This window comes from Ricinus communis, chromosome 5 (assembly GCF_019578655.1).
Source record: "Ricinus communis isolate WT05 ecotype wild-type chromosome 5, ASM1957865v1, whole genome shotgun sequence".
In the NCBI taxonomy this organism is placed as follows: Eukaryota; Viridiplantae; Streptophyta; class Magnoliopsida; order Malpighiales; family Euphorbiaceae; genus Ricinus; species Ricinus communis.
In genome coordinates, this window is record NC_063260.1 from 28,688,403 (window position 1) to 28,709,240 (window position 20,838).

The 20,838-nt window shown below is 35.0% G+C and overlaps 3 protein-coding genes across 4 annotated transcripts; all 3 read left to right on the plus strand.

Moving 5' to 3' along the window:
- Positions 1-6,542, plus strand: LOC8289077 (alpha,alpha-trehalose-phosphate synthase [UDP-forming] 5). 2 transcript variants are annotated; one of them, XM_015724458.3, is made up of 4 exons: positions 1-465; positions 1,273-3,341; positions 4,782-5,055; positions 5,878-6,542. In XM_015724458.3, exons 2-4 carry the CDS (start codon positions 1,351-1,353, stop codon positions 6,220-6,222), a joined length of 2,610 nt encoding a protein of 869 aa, XP_015579944.2. In that variant the 5' UTR covers positions 1-465; positions 1,273-1,350; the 3' UTR covers positions 6,223-6,542. The 2 variants fall into 2 exon arrangements, with proteins under 2 accessions (XP_015579944.2, XP_015579945.2); XM_015724459.3 differs by lacking the exon at positions 1-465 and adding an exon at positions 499-752.
- A 3,884-nt stretch (positions 6,543-10,426) lies between these two features.
- On the plus strand, positions 10,427-17,530 carry LOC8289076 (ABC transporter B family member 2). The gene is made up of 12 exons (XM_048373793.1): positions 10,427-10,899; positions 11,219-11,273; positions 11,374-11,549; positions 12,587-12,787; positions 12,876-13,135; positions 13,392-13,932; positions 14,282-14,661; positions 14,835-15,250; positions 15,622-15,863; positions 15,957-16,204; positions 16,342-16,754; positions 16,864-17,530. The coding sequence occupies exons 1-12, from the start codon at positions 10,609-10,611 to the stop codon at positions 17,409-17,411; spliced, it is 3,771 nt and encodes a 1,256-aa protein (XP_048229750.1). The 5' UTR covers positions 10,427-10,608; the 3' UTR covers positions 17,412-17,530.
- A 135-nt stretch (positions 17,531-17,665) lies between these two features.
- On the plus strand, positions 17,666-19,911 carry LOC8289075 (transcription factor MYB41). The gene is made up of 3 exons (XM_015724450.3): positions 17,666-18,819; positions 18,933-19,583; positions 19,676-19,911. The coding sequence occupies exons 1-3, from the start codon at positions 18,554-18,556 to the stop codon at positions 19,725-19,727; spliced, it is 969 nt and encodes a 322-aa protein (XP_015579936.2). The 5' UTR covers positions 17,666-18,553; the 3' UTR covers positions 19,728-19,911.
- Positions 19,912-20,838: the final 927 nt, after the last annotated feature.

The following is a 20,838-nucleotide window of genomic DNA, read 5'->3' on the forward strand; positions in this document are numbered from 1 at the left end:
AGCTGCACCTTACAGTGAAAATGACTTGGTGAAGTTGGGTTAGGTGAACAAGTTTCAGGAGTTTTAGGTCTCCAATCATTAATTAACTTAAAGTTAACCATGGTTAAGAACAACTTGGACTGTTGGAGGCTACTGTGCTCATTTCTTTGTGTCATCACACTCATCACTATCACTCCCAGACCACAGTGAGAGTTAGTGAGTGAGTGAGTGAGTTTTAAGAGAATCAAATGCCTTCTACAAAGACATCCCATTCGTTGTCTGATAACTAAAAGAAAAGAGACAAAAAAAAGAGAGAAATTCCCACAAATTAAAATCTTGTTCGAAACAGAAAAGGCAAAGCAAAAGGTCTATTTTTAATGCCACTCTCTTTTGTAGTACACTGAGAGGGAAAAGAGAAAAAACGAATCTTTTTTCTTGTTCCTACCTGTCATCTATGTAATCTATGTGCCTATATGAACTTGAAAGGTAACTTCTTTTTGCTATTTCTTCTTCATCCATTGCCCATTTGTTTGTGTTGCATGCCACTTTCGGTTACCCATTTACATTTTCTTTTTCTTTGCTGAGTTTGGTGCTTGTTTTCTTTTAGAGCCTGATATATCGATGCTCTAAGTTTGTGTTTCTTTAGTAGATGAGATACGGGTTGGTTTATGCATTTGTGCTTCTTGAGCTATGTATTCAGATCAGTCTTACTGTATAAATAGGCCATCTTGATTCTGTTTGATGGTTTGAGTTTCTATGATTCAGGACTGGAGGTAATTTTGTCACTGTTTTTTGCTTTATCACATTTAGCAACCTTTCACTTCTTCTGAATTAAGTCTTCTAGTGTTTGCTTAATTCAGTTTCGGTTTTTATATTTTGAGTAATATGTATGTATGAGTGTTTTGTATGTCATTCTTCATTCTTGTTTTGAACTTTCTGATTTTGAAATTAAGATCTATTGTAAGTAGAATGCCTTTAGGCCAAAAGCTTCTAGATTCTTAAAATTTTTGTGCAGCTTTGTAATATGTGGGGTTGTTAGGTATTGTTGATAGGTTGGCTCTCGAATTAAATTTTTTTGCTGTAATTGGAATTTAAGAAGCTTTACTTGGGTTTTCCTTGATCTTATATATATGTGTTATACTCTAGCTGGGTCCTGTAGAAAGCAAAACGTGGAATTTTGCAAAGTAATCAGTTGCTCTCTAACTTTTATGATCTCTTTGAAGTATATTCAGAGATTTCCTTGTTTGCACTAATTCTATTTCGTGATTGGGGTTCCTGTTTCTATTCTTGTAGAACTTCATTTTGAAAATCTGGGTTCAAGATTAGCAACATAGCTCTGAGTAAGCAAGAAGCTCCTTATCGGTCCTTAAAATGGTTTCTAGGTCATACTCAAACCTCTTGGATCTTACTTCCGGTGGGATCCCAACTTTTGGTCGTGAAAAGAAGAGACTCCCTCGAGTGGCAACTGTTGCTGGAGTATTATCTGAGCTAGATGATGAGAACAGTAACAGTGTTGGTTCTGATGCTCCCTCATCTGTCTCACAAGAACGGATGATCATTGTGGGAAACCAGCTTCCCCTTCGGGCTCATCGAAGTCCAGATGGTAGTGAGGAGTGGTGTTTCAGCTGGGATGAGGACTCACTTCTATTACAACTTAAAGATGGCCTTGGAGAAGATTTAGAAGTTATCTATGTTGGTTGTCTTAAAGAAGAGATTGATCCCAGCGAGCAAGATGATGTAGCCCAAACATTGCTTGAAACTTTCAAATGTGTCCCGGCTTTTATTCCTCCTGAACTTTTTAGCAAATTTTACCACGGATTCTGTAAACAGCATTTGTGGCCTTTATTTCATTACATGCTCCCTTTATCACCAGATCTTGGTGGCAGGTTTGATAGGTCCCTTTGGCAGGCTTATGTTTCTGTGAACAAGATATTTGCCGACAAAGTAATGGAAGTTATTAGCCCTGATGACGATTATGTATGGGTTCATGACTACCATTTGATGGTTTTGCCAACATTTTTGAGGAAAAGGTTTAATAGGGTGAAGCTTGGGTTCTTCCTCCATAGTCCATTTCCATCATCTGAAATATATCGCACACTTCCTGTGAGAGATGAACTTCTCAGAGCACTTCTCAATGCCGACCTTATTGGCTTTCATACTTTTGATTATGCCAGGCACTTCCTATCTTGCTGTAGTAGGATGCTTGGTCTTTCTTATCAATCCAAGAGAGGCTACATAGGGCTCGAGTATTATGGTCGTACAGTCAGCATAAAGATTCTTCCTGTTGGAATTCATATAGGCCAGCTCCAATCTGTGCTGAATCTTCCTGAGACAGAATCCAAGGTTGCAGAGCTACGTGACCAGTTTAGGGGTCAAACTGTTATTCTTGGTGTTGATGACATGGACATCTTTAAGGGAATCAGCTTGAAACTTTTGGCCATGGAACAATTGCTCATACAACATCCTGATAAGAGGGGTCAAGTTGTTTTGGTTCAAATAGCAAACCCAGCAAGAGGCCGAGGAAGGGATGTACATGAGGTTCAAACCGAAACCAAGGCCACAGTGAGAAGGATTAATGAGACTTTTGGAAGTCCAAAATATAGTCCCGTTGTTTTAATTGATGCCCCACTCCAGTTTTATGAGCGTATTGCTTACTATGTTATTGCAGAATGTTGTCTTGTTACAGCTGTAAGGGACGGGATGAACTTGATACCCTATGAATATGTTATATGTAGGCAAGGAAATGAAAAGCTGGATGAGACATTGGGCCTAAACACATTGGCCGCAAAAAAGAGCATGCTGGTTGTTTCAGAGTTTATTGGATGCTCCCCATCATTGAGTGGGGCTATTCGGGTAAATCCATGGAACATTGATGCTGTTGCTGAAGCTATGGATTCTGCTCTAATGCTCCCAGAGGCGGAAAAACAGATGCGACATGAGAAGCATCATAGATATGTAAGTACACATGACGTTGCATATTGGGCACATAGCTTTCTCCAGGATCTCGAAAGGGCATGCGGGGATCATGTGAGGAGGAGATGCTGGGGAATCGGATTTGGTTTAGGTTTTCGGGTAATTGCTTTGGACCCTAATTTTAGGAAACTTTCAGTTGAACATATTGTTTCAGCTTATAAGAGAACCAAGAATCGGGCTATTCTTTTGGATTATGATGGTACTATGATGCTTCCAGGTCCAATAAGTACTGCTCCTAATACGGAGGTTTTTGGAATCCTGAACCATTTATGCAGAGACCCTAGGAATGTTGTTTTCATTGTCAGTGGGAAGGACAGGGAAACTGTTACGGAATGGTTCTCTTCTTGTGACAAGCTTGGGGTTGCAGCAGAGCATGGGTATTTTGTGAGGTACACATTGTTTCCATCTCTCTGACATTTGATTTTGTTCTACCAACTCAGATAAGTATGGCTTGGTAGGTTCTCAATTGCTTATTTACTGGTCAAATTGCAATTATGGGTAGAAGGCAGGAATGCTTGCCACTCTCTAAATAGTAATATTACCAGTTAGTGGTTGCAAATCAAATACTTTATATAACCTGATGGAGCATAATAATATCTGTAACACGACCAACCACAGTTGTTAAACTAGACATTAGACCGCAACTGTGTGGAATTAATATAAATAATTTTTAATTTGATAAAATATATAGATTAATTTATAATTCTTTTAAGATTAATTTATATTCAATATTTAGCATAAGAAAATTTTAAAATTATAAATAAGAACATTAAATATTGAACTTTTATTATAATCAAACAAAAAAATGTATGAAAAGTTTCAAACCTAAATAGGTAATGATCATGAGATTTTTTTGTTAACAGATTAAAAGCTCTAATCTTTGAGGGTATGTAGGAAATAAGTCATAAATTGTTTTAACACTATTTTAGAAACATTTTTCTCATTCACTTGCCTCTTCAATATTCCTTTTGGAGATAAAGATAGAGATAGGGATGGAGATGGTAAAATACATGAACGAAAAGGTGGTAATATATAGAATGAGGACGGTGATTCTTTAATTATCGAGGGAGCATGCAAAATTGATATAATTGATATTAAATATATTATATAATACATTTAAGAGTTAGTTCAATAACATAAAAACGATGAACAAGGTTAAGTAGTTTAAAAAAGTCTTATCGTACATATAAAGAAAGATGAACTTTCACAAGGAATTACCATGTGGCATACTCTTCTACTAGCTGATCGCGTACTTAGAAAAAAACGATTTAAATAAGACAATTGGACCATGCATATAATGTTATAAGAAACAAACCATATTATTTATGATTAGTAACAGAGATAATGTTTCTATCAATAGTTCCTTTTTAATTTGTGATGCCATTTTTTTATAACCCTCACTTTTGAAGCCTTAAAGAAATACATTTAAGGATATGATTAATTTTTCATTAAAAACAATGGCGTCTAGTTTACATTAATATATTAATTCTTGTTATCCCAAGTTATCTTGCCCAAGTGACCAATCTACAAGACTTGTTAGACGTTTGGACCTTAGAAAGCAATAGCATGTAGGCATTTTGCTCTCCTCCTAGTAATTTGGTATTTCTGACTGGAGCAGAACGTAGGTAGTACTTGTGCATGCAACTGCTTCAAATTGAAGGGTATCTATTAATCCCCATACGTCCTTTCCCTCACAAACACACACACACAAACACATGCACGCAAATTCAATCCTAAGTTGGATTTCATATAATAAAGACTAGTATACAGTTTAAAAGAAGTTCCATTTATTATTGCTTCAGCAAATTGAGTTCAGTTTTCATGTACAGGCCAAACCATCATGCAGATTGGGAAACATGTATATCTGTGCCAGATTTTGACTGGAAACAGATTGCAGAGCCAGTAATGAAACTGTACACAGAGACAACTGATGGTTCAGCCATTGAGACCAAAGAGAGTGCTCTAGTATGGAATTATCAGTATGCAGATCCAGATTTTGGCTCATGCCAGGCTAAGGAGCTGCTAGATCACTTAGAAAGTGTTCTTGCAAATGAGCCAGTTTCTGTCAAGAGTGGCCAACACATTGTGGAAGTTAAACCTCAGGTTAGTATTACCTAGTTCTCAGTATTAATCATATGATAGTCAGCTTCTGCAAATGCTTATACAAGAATGTATATTGCTTGTAGCGCTATTTGCACATTGACCCCACATCTTGTCTATGCACATTGCACCATGAATGTGGTGTAAATGAAATTGATGGGTGAAAAAAATTCAAGGTTGCAGGCACATGGTCTGTTTGTTTTGCATGGATGCCAATCGCATTTAATTAAAATTTTCAATTCTATACTGAATCTTAGGATTCGATGTTCAATTCTTGATTGACAACAATGATAAACGGTAAAAGGCTGGTGCAACTGTTTAAGCATGATGCCTGCAGGTTGCAGCCTTCTAGTTGGTTGATAGTTTGGAAAGGTTTGGTATCTTGATGATTGTATATGTTGCTCTCCTACTAACTTTCAAGGCATTGATGTGACCATATTTTATTTGGTTGTAATATTCAAAGGCAATGAATTGTCTCTATAGGGGTTTTCTGGAGTTCTACAAACAAAGCTCTTCGCTTCATAATGCCTATTGTGTCAGCTTGGCCTTTCTGATGACAGCCATGCACCACCACCTGTGTCCGCGTTTCTGAGGGCACCCCTCTCTTTCAAGAGGGTTGCAACAGCTTTAAAACATGGATATTAACTAATTTTTTCATACTGATTTTGGAATCTTGATAATTGTTCTTTATTCCCAATTAGCAGAATTTGACTTGTAACGTCAACTCAGCCATGCCACTTTTATTTCTTAATTTCATTTTACTTGGAAAGATCCTTTAGACTACCAGTTGCATGCCAGTTACCGTGTTCTGTTACCACTTCACAGGGTGTGAACAAGGGTCTTGTTGCAGAACGTCTCCTTGAAACAATGCAACAGAAGGGAATGCTGCCTGATTTTGTTCTCTGTATTGGGGATGACCGGTCGGATGAAGACATGTTTAAGGTGATAATGAGTGCAAGGGCAGGCCCCTCTCTTTCCCCAGTTGCTGAAGTATTCGCTTGCACCGTAGGCCAAAAACCCAGTAAGGCCAAGTACTATTTGGAAGACACATCTGAAATCTTGAGAATGCTGCAAGGTCTGGCAAATGCTTCAGAGCATGCTACTAGAAGTTCTTCCATATCTTCCCAGAAAATCATCATTGATAGAGAGTTGGAAAAGCCATCTCCTTGAATGGGTTGTTTTTCTATGTGTTTACTGCATATGTTATTTGCTTGAGCCCATGGGGGCTTTTCTCTGGCTGTGGTCAAATTCATGCGTGGAGATTTAGGTATTGGCCTCTCCATTGAATATAGGGAACAGGGTTGTCCAATTTCTGTAACAGTAACTGATCATTGCAAGTTTGATAGATAAGTCTCGTGTTTCCATGGAATAGTTTTTATCTGTTTCGTGTTTGGGGTATCGGGGAGAGGATCATCGCCTTTACGGATAAATGGTCAATCTGCTGCTACCTGAACTTGTCGGAGATTTTGATTTATTTGCACAATTCTGCCCCCGTCTTTTACTGTTCTGCCCTTACCTTTTGGCACTGTTTATACAATTTTGCCCCTGTCTAAAAATAAAGGAAGCACATGCATTGCAAGTTTTTTTTTTTTTTTTTTCTTTAAATTACTAAATTGCCGTAATTAAGGTGAAGGAGGCTGGCCAGGCCCACCTCAGTATGGTTGTTTAGTTATCAAAATAAAATATTTATTAAGAATTATATTTTCACAATTAAAGATGTTTTTAAAAAAAATATAAATTTAAGGAAATTTAAAAATAGAAATATTTAAAAAAAAAAAAAAAAATATACGTGTAAAAATTTGTCTACAGATTATTAACTGAATGGATGTTGGTGGGTTAAATAACCCTGACTAGACATCTTCCTGCTCCTCGTACCAAGAACTAGTGGGAAGACAGAAACCAAATTGAGGCCAGCTTTGAAAGATAATATTAATAGAATAAACTTCTTTAAGCTACTTGATATTATATGTAGGTTTCCTAATTAAGTCTCGGCCTGTTTGATATAAATATGTGAGGCTTACTCAACCTGTTATGTGGAATTTTCACATCAATCTCTGGCCACACTCGACCTGTCAGTAACTCTCAGTTGGCTTGCAGATGACAAAAGAACATGAAAACAAAATAGGCTGTCAGTTGGCATAGCATTTGTGCCACAAAGGTACTCGTTCTTATCTCTCTCTATTTCAACAAAGCAATACATTGAACAAAATGTGTAGTTGAAGATTGTCATTTTCTGTTATTAAAAGAAAAGAAGAAAAAGAATACAGCTCTTTAGCCTGCATGGCCCATCATTAGGCAAACATTTTCAACGTTGTATATATCAATCTCATCAACCGAAAAGTCCCTTGGCTATTTAAGAAGAAATAATAATCTCTTGGAGAGTAAGATTGGTTGCCATCCATATTTAATTCAAAATGGGTGATATATATATATATATATATTGTCATATTAATTTAATTGAAATAAACTCTTATGATGATGTAATTGGTAGTTTTGAGGAAGTAATCTTCTCGTAATTAAGGTAAATCACATCCACCTAGGGCTGAATGAGTTAGCATTCTGAACTAATCTTAATTTCATGTGATCTTGAACAATCGTCACTTTTGATTCACGCTGGCACCACGACATAAACAATGGATTACTACACTAATCAGCTACAGTTAATTATGCATCAATAATGGTCCCTTTACTTTTTTTTTCTAAGATGTCTCTTAATTACACAAGTAGCTAACAAGAGAAACTCATGTGTTCAAACGTGAATAATTACTGAAATGCCTTAAGAATGTCTGAACATATATTTATATATTCACATTTATTCTATTACTGTATCTGTCAAATAATGATTTTATCTTCATATATAATTGGAAAACGACGTGCATAGAACTGTTGTGATTTTGAAATTAATAAATTCCTTTTCACTTTCCTTAATTAGTAAGGTAATTCTTTTTATTCAAATTACTAAGAAATTTCTTTTGAGTTATAAATAAGATTTGAAAATTCAAACTTAAAATTTTACTCAGATTGAGATATGCATCTATTGTAAGGCTAAATTTGTGCGTGTCAGTAAGATATTTTTAGATTGGACAATATATAGAAGTTGAAAGTAATAAAATTAGAATTGTGACGGGTGGAGTAATTTATTAATATAAGTAATTTTAAAATAACTAAATTATACCATTCTTTTTTCTATTGTTATTTTATATTTCAAAGTTTATTTTTACTTTATAGATATTATTTCCATTAATCTAACACTTTATATTTATGAATTACTTTACAAACTATCTTTCATAAGGGTATTTTCCCCGAAAAAGGATAATAAGAAAATAAAAGGAGACATTGAAATCAACAAGAACATGAAGGAAGGTAAGATTAAGTGTAATGAATGCTGGAGAAAACAGTTGGGAGTGTGAAAGATGGCAATGTATGTAATATGTAGTTAAAAAGCTGACACAAAGGCAAGAAGGAAAGCTGGTACCAATTAATTAATTGTAATACACTTTGACTTTAAAGGTGGCCCTTATTGCCGATTAAGTTAGGTCAAAAGCTTTTAGGTATTCGATGTTTTTCACTGTCGTCTTCTCAACACAAAATTTATGGGTCCGATCCTAAGTCTCCTGAGCTGAGCATGCCATCAATTGAACAGTAGGATATAGATAGACAGTGGTTCTGAAGCTACAAAGAATCAAATCCTGCTTTGATTTATTTTAGAAATGGAAATATATGGAAATAAATTTTCATAAACACCCCATTGACAAATCTGGTTTTCTTGCCAGACAATCTCCGCATTAGATAAGAAGAAAGAGTACTACTGTAGGACCATCATACAACTTCAAATTAACATAAGATTTTGCCTTCTTTCCATTTAATGAAAAACGCCCTTACTAATACTGTACTTTTTTTTTTTTTTTATCAGTTCGATTGTTGAATTTAAATCACAATTGTAACGGGCTTCCACTGTGATTCCATGAATAACATCTTCTATTTCTTGTGTATAAATAAAGCCAATCATGAAGCTAGAACGACCGTGTAATGATGATGCAATTAATAATTTTAATAATTGAATTCCCAATTAAACTTGGTCTCATTTGGATTGAATTTAGAATTTAATCAAAATCTATGAATTGGATTAAACATAAAAATAATGGTTTATTTAAAGTTAATGATAATTTTAAGGACAATACTAGAATAAAAAAATAATATAACGATCCATCATTATTTTAAAATGGTAAATTTTGAATTTTCCTACCTGTGAAGTAGAAAATTAAAATCCCAAAAGACTATAAATTGTTGGATCTTGGTCTCTCCTTTTCTTTTTAGTTATGATAATGAGATCAACTTATAAGGTTTTCAAATTTTCATATATATACTCAGACAGAATTTCCAATACCCTTAAGATCTTTTATGTGATTAGAAAATAATGGGTCAAGATTCTCTTATATTATTGTTAACATCATAGATTTTATATAATCTTAATTGTTAAATTTATGATCAAGTATCAATCTGTCATTCCATAAATATTTTTCTATCTTTAATATTTAAAATTTAAATGAAATCTCAATATTTCAATTTAAAAATAAAAGGTTGGAATAACAAAATTTCAAATTAAAAAAATTTAATTTAATATAGTTTCTAAAAATTAGCATAATAGAATCTTCATATGTTCAAATTTCGTAATTATTATTAAAATAAAATAAAATCATTTAATATACAAATGAAAGTTAATTTAGTGATATCCGAAAGATTGTCTACTATAAAATATGTTATAGATATCTTAAATTTTTGGTAAAATAAATTAGACAATTGGTAAATTCTGATCGAATTTTAGCGTTCGAATTTTTTAATTAATAAATAATTTTATTCGTCATCACCAGGAAATCTCATTCTACCGCCTTATTGCCATCTCAAAAAGGAAACTTCCTCATCCAATTGCCTGCCTATTAATTTCTTGTTCCTTTATTTATTTATTTTTTATTATCAAAAACCAATAAAATGTTAAGAAAAAACACTGTAAAGACAAGCATGGCTTTCTTATTATAAAATAGTGAAATACAATATTAATAAATGATTTGATTTCATTTTAATTGGGGTGAATTATTATTATGGTTAGGAATAAATTTGTTTACGAAAATAATGGACAAGCAGCAGCGAAACTTACTGTAAAGAAGGAAGACTGATCCAAGTGCTTGCTCTCAACAGAATTGAATGCGGAGGAAAAGAAGAATAAAAGAAAGGAAAATCTTGGGCGTTATTATATTATACGTATGTATAAAGTAGTTACATCATCGTCACTATACAACTGTCGCTCGTCAAGGCCGAAAAGAAAATAATAATAATAATATTGTTGAGTTTGCACTAAATGTCTCATCTAACTTGTATCCCATTTTCATTATTCGCCCTTTCCTCCATTAATTCACACCTCTCTTTCTCTTCTTCTCATACACTTCTCACATTATTCCATCATGTTCATTAAATACTCACCAGTTTTTCTAAATCTCTTTACCAACTATTTCCTGTTTTTCCCCTCTTCTTCTTCTTATATTATTACCTCGGGCTGAAATGACTTCTCATTCCAGTACTAAAGAAGAAGCCCGTGACATGAAGAACGATGAAGACAACGAGCAACAGAAAGAAGAGCAAGGAGCAAGAAAGAAGCAAAAAAAAGTTTCATTGCTAAAGCTGTTTGCATTTGCAGATTTATATGATTATGTTTTGATGGGTTTGGGATCAGTTGCTGCCATTGCTCATGGCGCTTCAGTCCCTGTTTTCTTTATTTTCTTCGGGAAGATGATTAATATTATTGGATTAGCTTATCTCTTTCCCCAACAAGCTTCTCACAGAGTTGCCAAGGTATATATATGCTATTTTTATGTTTATTGCATTAAGCATGCATATCAGTTCTTCATTTTTTTTTTTTTTTTGCAGCACAGGTTTATTTCTTACTAAAAGAAATGAAATCCTTGCATTCTTTAATTCTTCTCTATTCTTCTAACTAATTTAAGTTTTTTTTTTTTTTTTGTTTTTTCCTTTTTGAAGTATTGACATTGAGGGGAGAGGATTAAATGTTTATGAGATTCCAATTTTAAATAAATTCATGCTTATCCTCATAATATTAGTTTAGTTTAGGGTTACTTACCTTATGAAGTATGGTGAATGTTCCTCTTTGCAGTACTCTTTGGATTTTGTGTATCTGAGTGTGGCCATACTATTTTCATCATGGATAGGTAAGATGGATCAATGTTTGTTAATATTATATATATATATATATGTTAATTGCTTAATTAACGACATAATAAGAGTGGAAAATACAAATGAAAAATGTAGAGGTAGCATGCTGGATGCATACCGGAGAACGGCAGGCCACAAAGATGAGAATGGCATATTTAAGATCAATGTTAAATCAAGACATAAGCTTGTTTGATACTGAAGCTTCCACTGGAGAGGTTATTGCTGCTATTACCAGTGATATTCTTGTGGTACAAGATGCCATTTCCGAAAAGGTATTTTCTTCTTCTTCTTCTCATCCTATTCCTTTTTCTTTTTCTTTTCATTAATTCTTATATCAACATATCATTTTCCCATATTTCATAAATGAATTCATGTTACAAATCCGAAATTTAATTAAAGAAGTTTATCATAATAGACAAAATTTACATGTATTGAAACATAGATAAGAAAAAAATTCCATGTTATCAAAGATAATATCCTTCTTCCTATTTTGTTTTAGAAAAGTAAGCTATTTTCCTAATGAAAAAGAATTGAGAAAATCAAAGATTGAAAGTGATATACGTGAAAAAATTGAAGGAGCAATTATTAGTAGGACCAGCTATTAGCTGTGTTTATATGAGATTTCTTTGCCTTTGCCAGCTACAATGTGGATCAGTTCCCATTCTGATGACAATGGAACCGAACTATCACAAAAGTTATTTGTTTTATTTCTATTTGTACTATTCTTTTATTTATATATATATATATATAAAACGTACTGAAAGTTAAAAAATTTAATTTTTTATTTTTGATCGATACCCTCTACGAAATAAACACATTAAAAATAATGATATAAAAAAAAATAACGAAACCGCTAGAATAATTAAGGAGATTATTGCATCATATTGGGGCAAACTTGGTAATTAGTTGTAAGATGGTTGTGAATTAAATGGTAACTAGGTATTATGATTAATAATTAAATTTTGTACAATACTTAGGTGACATTTGAATTTATAGGGATGTAAAATTCGTGAAGCATCTATTTTATTTTTGGATTGATAGACAATCTCTCAAGTTTTAGATACTTGATAAACAAATATGTTAGTACAATCTTAACTATTGAATATAAATTTAATGGTTGGAATTTTATTATTCAATAAATAAATAACTGCTCAATACATAAAATTTAAAACTTACACTTTTTTAGTAAAATTCAACCATTTGATTGAAATTTAAAAACAGAAATTATAGAATATGATAAGTTATGTTGAACATGAAAGGATCCAAAAGTTTTTTTAATTTTAGGGAGCATCTATTTTATTTTATGTAGGTAGGGAACTTCATGCACTACATGAGCAGATTTCTTGCTGGGTTTACAATTGGTTTCATTAGAGTGTGGCAAATCAGTTTGGTGACACTGTCGATAGTACCTTTAATTGCTCTTGCTGGTGGTATCTACGCATTTGTTTCAATTGGCCTTATTGCTAGAGTTCGTAAAGCTTACGTCAGGGCTGGTGAAATCGCGGAGGAGGTAATATTCAACCTGTCAATTGTACGTAAAAGGTAGTAGGGACGTTTCTATCTTGCACTGCTTATATATATGCATGGTTAACATTCAGGTGATTGGAAATGTCAGAACAGTTCAAGCGTTTGCCGCAGAAGAAAAGGCAGTAAGATCATATAAAGAAGCTCTAAAGAATACATATCAGTATGGAAGAAAAGCAGGTTTAGCCAAGGGTCTAGGACTAGGGACCTTGCATTGTGTACTTTTCCTGTCATGGGCACTGCTTGTTTGGTTCACTAGCATTGTTGTTCATAAGAGCATTGCCAACGGCGGTGAGTCCTTCACCACCATGCTCAATGTTGTTATAGCTGGCCTGTAAGTGTTTGCTCTTACTTCCTGTTTACATCTTCCACATCTCATAGACATTTCTATTATACCTAATTGCTTTCAAGTGAAATTGTTGCTCCTGAATTATTTCGTTTAGTTTTCTTGGAAGTTGATAGATTCTGATAGCCATTGTAACCGCTAGAGTGTGACCTTGAATATATGTTAGTTATGCAATTCATATTTTAATGCACTTGAATCGCTCAATGACATCGTTAAATATGAAATGTGTCTGGTTGGTTTTCAGGTCACTAGGACAGGCAGCACCAGATATTTCTTCATTTGTCCGCGCTATGGCGGCAGCCTACCCGATCTTTGAGATGATAGAAAGGGACACAGTAATGAAATCCAACTCCGGCACTGGCCGAAAGCTACATAAATTGCAGGGCCACATCGAATTCAAGGATATCTGTTTTAGCTATCCATCTCGTCCCGATGTAATGATCTTTGATAAATTATGTCTTGATATCCCTTCTGGAAAGATTGTAGCTCTCGTTGGCGGCAGTGGGTCTGGAAAGAGTACAGTTGTATCTTTGATTGAACGCTTCTATGAGCCTATATCAGGACAAATACTACTAGATGGGAATGATATCAAGGACCTTGATCTCAAGTGGCTTAGGCAGCAGATTGGACTGGTTAATCAGGAGCCTGCCCTTTTCGCGACAAGCATAAGGGAGAATATCCTCTATGGAAAAGAAGATGCAACACTTGATGAGATAACAAATGCTGCTAAACTCTCAGAAGCTATGTCTTTTATTAACAACCTCCCTGACAAGTTTGACACTCAGGTATTACTTATTCATTTTTATCGACCAATATATCCATGCTCATGCACCCAGCACTACTGGATAAAATTCAGATTATAACTTGTAATGGCTAATTAAGCATGACTAAATACACCATTTATAAATGTTCGTTTCAGTGTGACAATGTTGAGCTTTCAAGTTCTAGTAAATTAGGAGGGTGTTGGGGATATGCATATCATGAACTTGGGAGTATCAATCTTAGTTACTCCCAGCTAAAGCAAATTTTAGCTACTGAGCAATTATTGAATAGTGATAGGCCAGAAATATTGCTCTAAAAATGAATAGTCTCCTCATGATCTTCATAAAGAAATGGAATCAATCATTTGTGCAGGTGGGCGAGAGAGGAATACAACTATCAGGTGGACAAAAGCAACGGATTGCAATATCACGAGCTATAGTGAAAAATCCTTCAATCCTTTTGCTAGATGAAGCTACAAGTGCACTAGATGCTGAGTCAGAGAAGAGTGTGCAAGAGGCACTTGATCGTGCCATGGTGGGAAGAACAACAGTAGTGGTTGCCCATCGGCTTTCTACCATTAGGAATGCCGATATGATTGCTGTTGTTCATGAAGGGAAAATTGTGGAAATTGGGAGCCATGATGAGCTCATCTCAAACCCGAATAGTGCTTATTCATCACTTGTTCATCTACAGGAGACGGCATCATTGCAACGCCAATCCTCACTGGGTCTTACCATGGGACAGCCGTTGAGGTACTACATTCTAAGATTTCTTCTTGTCAAGGAACGCTATGCTGAAATCGTTAATGTTCATTAATATTCCTATTTAACAATATGCATCATATATATCATTACTTTCATGTGTGCCATGCTATATTCTACTCAGGAATCTAAACCAGTATTTTTACTCTTAATATCATCTTTAGCGTAAGGTATTCTCGAGAATTATCCCGCAGAAGATCAAGTTTTGGCGCAAGCTTTCGTTCTGAAAAAGATTCAGTTAGTCGTGCTGGTGCTGATGCAATGGAGCCCATGAAGACAAAACAGGTGTCAGCAAAAAGACTGTATTCAATGGTTGGCCCAGATTGGATTTATGGGGTAGTGGGCACCATTTCTGCATTTATGGCTGGATCGCAGATGCCTCTCTTCGCACTTGGAGTCTCTCAAGCTCTTGTTGCCTATTACATGGACTGGGACACTACTCGCCATGAGATAAAAAAGATTTCAATCCTGTTCATTTGTGGTGCAGTAGTATCTGTCATTGTCTTTTCCATTGAGCATCTATCCTTTGGAATCATGGGGGAGCGGCTCACTTTTCGTGTGAGAGAAAGGATGTTTTCTGGTAAGCTTCAATAGCTGTCTTCCCAATATTCCTTTGAGCACATGGCAACATTATCATATGTTACTCTACTAATGTTTGGAAAACAGTTGCTCTCCTGATTGCATAAGACCATCAAGCCATCCAATTTCATGCTCTCCTGTCTGATTTTTCTCTTATCCACTGTTTCCACGATGGCTTTTTCCTTACAGTGCAACAATTGTTTTATGAATTGTTCCTAGGACAAAGAAAACTGATTAATATTTATGTGTTGTCCATAAACATGTGAAGTAACATTTAACAATGGAACTGTTCATTGACAGGGATATAGATTGCAATTGTAAACTCTTTTTTCTTTTTTCCTTTTAACACTTTTTTTCTATGTTCAATTACAGCGATTTTGAGGAATGAAATTGGATGGTTTGATGACTTGAACAACACAAGTGCTATGCTCGCATCACGCCTGGAGTCTGATGCAACCTTGTTACGAAACTTAGTTGTTGATCGCACAACAATTCTCTTACAGAATGTAGGTCTTGTTGTCACCTCATTTATCATTGCCTTCCTCTTAAACTGGAGAATCACACTTGTTGTCATTGCCACTTATCCACTGATCATCAGTGGTCACTTCAGCGAGGTTTCCTTTCTTTCCCTACATCTAATTTTGTGTATATATAGAAGCAAAACTTTTGTTTTTCAGAGCGAGTGATGATTCTTCCTGTGATTTCAGAAACTCTTCATGAAAGGCTATGGTGGAAACTTGAGCAAAGCATATCTAAAGGCCAACATGCTTGCTGGTGAGGCTGTGAGCAATATGCGCACTGTTGCAGCTTTTTGTGCAGAAGAAAAGGTCCTCGACCTTTATTCCCGTGAGCTTGTGGAACCTTCAAAGCGCTCCTTCACTCGCGGTCAAATTGCTGGCATATTCTATGGTGTATCCCAGTTCTTTATCTTCTCATCTTATGGCCTTGCCTTATGGTACGAGACTTCAACTTCACCTTGTCTATCTTTTTCAATTTTACAGAGTGGATCAGATTGTTTATAAGCGCAGATTGAATGCATTTTATGTTCTAGGGAAGGGATTGCCATGTTTAGACTTGTTTGATGCTGTGTAGGTATGGTTCTGTTTTGATGGAGAAGGAGCTTGCAGGCTTTAAATCTGTGATGAAGTCATTTATGGTTTTGATTGTAACTGCGTTAGCCATGGGTGAAACTCTGGCTATGGCTCCTGATCTTCTGAAAGGGAACCAGATGGTGGCATCTGTCTTCGAACTGCTAGACCGCAAGACGAATATAATAGGGGATACTGGGGAAGAACTAAAAAATGTGGAGGGTAATATTGAGCTAATTGGTGTAGAGTTTAGCTATCCATCAAGGCCTGATGTATCAATTTTCAAGGACTTCGATCTAAGAGTACGTTCAGGCAAGAGTGTGGCTTTAGTTGGGCAAAGTGGTTCTGGTAAAAGCTCTGTTCTTTCACTTATACTGCGTTTCTATGATCCAACAGCAGGAAGAGTGATGATTGATGGTGAGTGTTTCTTTTTGACTCCAAATGCTACAATCTGTGCGCATCTTTACTTAAGTTAATGTAGCTATTTATTATCTCATTGTGTTCATTATAATAAAAAATTCAACAGGCATAGATATAAAGAAACTCAAGCTGAAATCTCTCAGAAAACACATTGGACTAGTACAACAAGAGCCAGCTCTTTTCGCGACATCGATCTACGAAAACATCTTATATGGCAAAGGAGGAGCTTCTGAAGGAGAAGTGATTGAAGCAGCCAAACTTGCAAATGCTCATAGTTTCATCAGTTCTCTTCCTGAGGGCTACTCAACCAAAGTTGGGGAGCGAGGGGTACAACTATCTGGAGGTCAGAAGCAACGAGTGGCTATTGCCCGAGCAGTTCTGAAGAACCCAGAAATCTTGCTGTTAGATGAAGCTACTAGTGCTCTAGACGTAGAGTCGGAACGTATTGTGCAACAAGCACTAGACAGATTGATGAGGAACCGAACAACAGTCATGGTGGCTCATAGATTATCAACTATACAAAATGCAGACCAAATATCAGTGATACAAGATGGGAAAATTATAGAGCAAGGCACTCATTCAAGTCTTCTAGAGAACAAACAAGGGCCATATTTTAAGTTAATCAATCTGCAGCAGCAACAAGGACAACAATAGCATTTGTAACAACAGGAAAGAAATAGGTTACTATAATCACACACAAGATATACGAATATATTTATATACTTATATTTATATTCGTTAATAATAAACAGATATTGCTCGCATATTAACAAGGATAAGTGGCCATTTCATAGCATAAAATAATGATAAATATTTTTATTAGTAATTCCATAACTATTAGGGTCAAAAGCATCAATTTCAAAGTAAGGCAAAACCTTTTGAGTCCTTAAAGAGAAATTCTACTAAATTATTTTTGAATGGCGATAGTCAAACTACTGTTGAAGAGAGATATTCAAACCCTGTGATGCAAAAGAAAGATGGATGTGCTACGATGTCCTTTGACATACAGTTGTTTTTGGTAAAAAATGGGTGATCAACCATGCGTTCGTCAAACACATTCCATGAGCAGTTAGAGACTGCTGTAATATTTGTTAATAATATATTATGTCTGAAAGTTTCCATAATAGACCTAAACCTTCAGCCAAAGTAAAAAGAAAATGACAAAATGATGAGGGCAACAGGATAAAAGGAAGGGCTTAAGCATTAAGAAGCTACCCACATTAATTGACTGAAATAACAGCGATTGTTTTTAGAAGGGAGAATATGCAATTAAGATAAAGAAATGTGACGGACGTGATGGTTAATATAGTCATCCTGACATGTATTATAAACGATTTGGGACTAAAAGCTTTTTAAGGTGTCAATCTCATATCATCAACTCAATAGATCGAACAGATTACACGTTGTAAGTTTTAGAAGACTAATTAGGCAGTATGGTAAATGATTGACCTATATGTACAATCTGAATGGACATCCAAGTTTACCCAACTTATATATTAAATGACACTTGCACTACCTAATCCTGTTTTTTGTGCCATGTTATGTTTGCTTATACGCTTCTTCCTTTGATAGAATATGAGCTGCTAGGTGGTGACTTCTCCCCTTAATTACCACAATCTTTGAAGCTTAGAATATCTTAACGAATATGACCCTTATTACTGCATTTGCCTGTCCGAATGTGCCTATAAAATCCAGCATGTGTCCACTAGACTTGTGGAACTAATAGCGATTACACTATCTAAGGAAGAGCTTTATTCCACAGCAAAACAATCTTCCCTTTGTTGATTCTATCGATAATGGGTAGACCTCCATGTTGCTTCGCTGAGGATAACTTGAAGAAGGGTCCTTGGACACCTGAGGAGGATGAGAAGTTGGTAGATTATATCAATAAACACGGTCATGGAAGCTGGAGACTTCTACCAAAGCTTGCAGGACTAAATAGATGTGGAAAGAGTTGCAGACTGCGATGGACAAATTATCTAAGGCCTGATATCAAAAGAGGAAAGTTCACCGATGAAGAAGAAAGAATTATAGTTAATCTTCATTCGGTTCTTGGAAACAAGTACAAATATTGATTTCTTTGTTTAAAGTTTATGTAAGATTTTTGCTGGGATTAGGCTTGAAAGTTAATGTACTGATTGCTATATTTCCATTTTACATTATGTGGTGTTACAGGTGGTCAAGAATAGCTGGCCATCTTCCAGGACGGACAGATAATGAAATCAAGAATTTCTGGAACACCCACATAAGGAAGAAGCTCCTTCAAATGGGAATTGATCCTAACACTCACAAGCCTAGAACTGATCTCAATCATCTTTTGAGTCTTTCTCAGTTACTTGGCGGGTTGCAATTTGGTAGCTTGACAAGTGCTGCTCCATGGCACAATATTCTAAAGTTACAAGCAGATGCCACTCACTTAGCCAAAACTCAAGTGCTGCAAAATTTATTACAGATTATCAACACAAGCACACTGACAAATACACGAAACATAAGCCATATAGGGCCCCAAAATCGTAACCCAGTTGAAGAACTATCCAATAAGGCTATCTCCTTCAACACCAATCCACTGGCGTGCATTGAAGGTGGTTTGGGCCAAGGAGTCTCGAACATGGAGAATAACAGCTTGAGCAGTTGCTACGATATTCAAACAGAAATAACACTTCCTGAACTTATCTCAACCTCAAGTTCTCCTGAGACTTCCGTCTTCAACCAAGTGGAAAGCAATCCTGACTACTTTGATGGCTGGCCTACCCTAACAGTATTTGAATCTTTGGATAATCTAATGGATAATGAAACCAGTTGCTCCTTTTGGAAAGATATTCTAGAGTAAGTTACTATTAACTTTTGTCCAAAACCAACCTTTCATGATTGCAGTCATGGTTTTGCATTAACATGAAAGTTTCCTTATACTTTTGCAGCTCAACATCATTCTTACATACACCAGCTGAAGCACCCACTCTGTGGACATAAACAGAAGAAGAAAAGTTTGATTTTTGTTTCAGAATTATTAGTTCTATCCTGTCGATGTTGATTAACAACATAAACTATAGCTTACCTGTGGATAAGGTAACCTCTGAATTCAGATTCATTCAAATTGCGAAAACGTGTTCTTTTTTTATTACGTTCATTATTGTTTGCATTTTATTGTAATGATTTGGAAGAAAATAAATGTACCAAACTCATTTCTTTAAATGAAATTGAATTTTTGTGAATGTGATTAGTAAGTCTAATAATGTAATCCTTCAATTCAACTGAAATTTGTTTTCATAAAATTTTATTATTTTTCTTTATCAAATAAAATTTTAATGTTTGGAATCATTAGAAAAAACTATATAAATATTAACAAGTCATTGTTTTTGAGGAAATAAAATCATAAAAAAGATACTACCATTAAATAGAACTTCCACATAAATATGCATGCATATTCTTATGGTAATAATAATAATATAATAATAATAACTTATTAATTAATACTAAAATCATTTAAAAGAAAATAAATTTTGATTCCAAATCTGACTTTATATTCCTCTTCCAGACTGTTCTGGAAAACCATCTTGATTCATCCTTCAGGAGTAATTTTAAAAAGAAAAACTATTTAACTGTCTTTATCAGAATGAACTTGAGGCAGAAATTCCTTCCAGTCCCATTTTAGTCTTAATAATAGGAACCTAACTTGGATTTCGAACAACGTCATGTCCGAACCCTTTTCGTTATTTTTATTTGCAAAGAGAAAAACCTTTGACTGGGTGTTGATTATAGCATTTTAGAGCAAACAAGGACATATAGTAGGACCAAAATAAATAAATAAAAACATGAGGTGACAATCTGGAATTTGGCCCAAATATTAGGGGCAAAATTGGACTTCTTCTCTCATTACAGTATTTTTTTTTAATTATTACCATATTTTCTTATAACAAATCCATTGATTCCGTTGTTAATAATCCACCGTTGGTATAGAAGATTTAATTCGCAAACGAGCAAGCATCACATCCATTGTCTTGTCTTTAGATGATCATCTCCACTAAAAGAAAAATAAGAGAGTTAATATCAATCCATGATTAAGGAGGGTCCCATCTTTTGG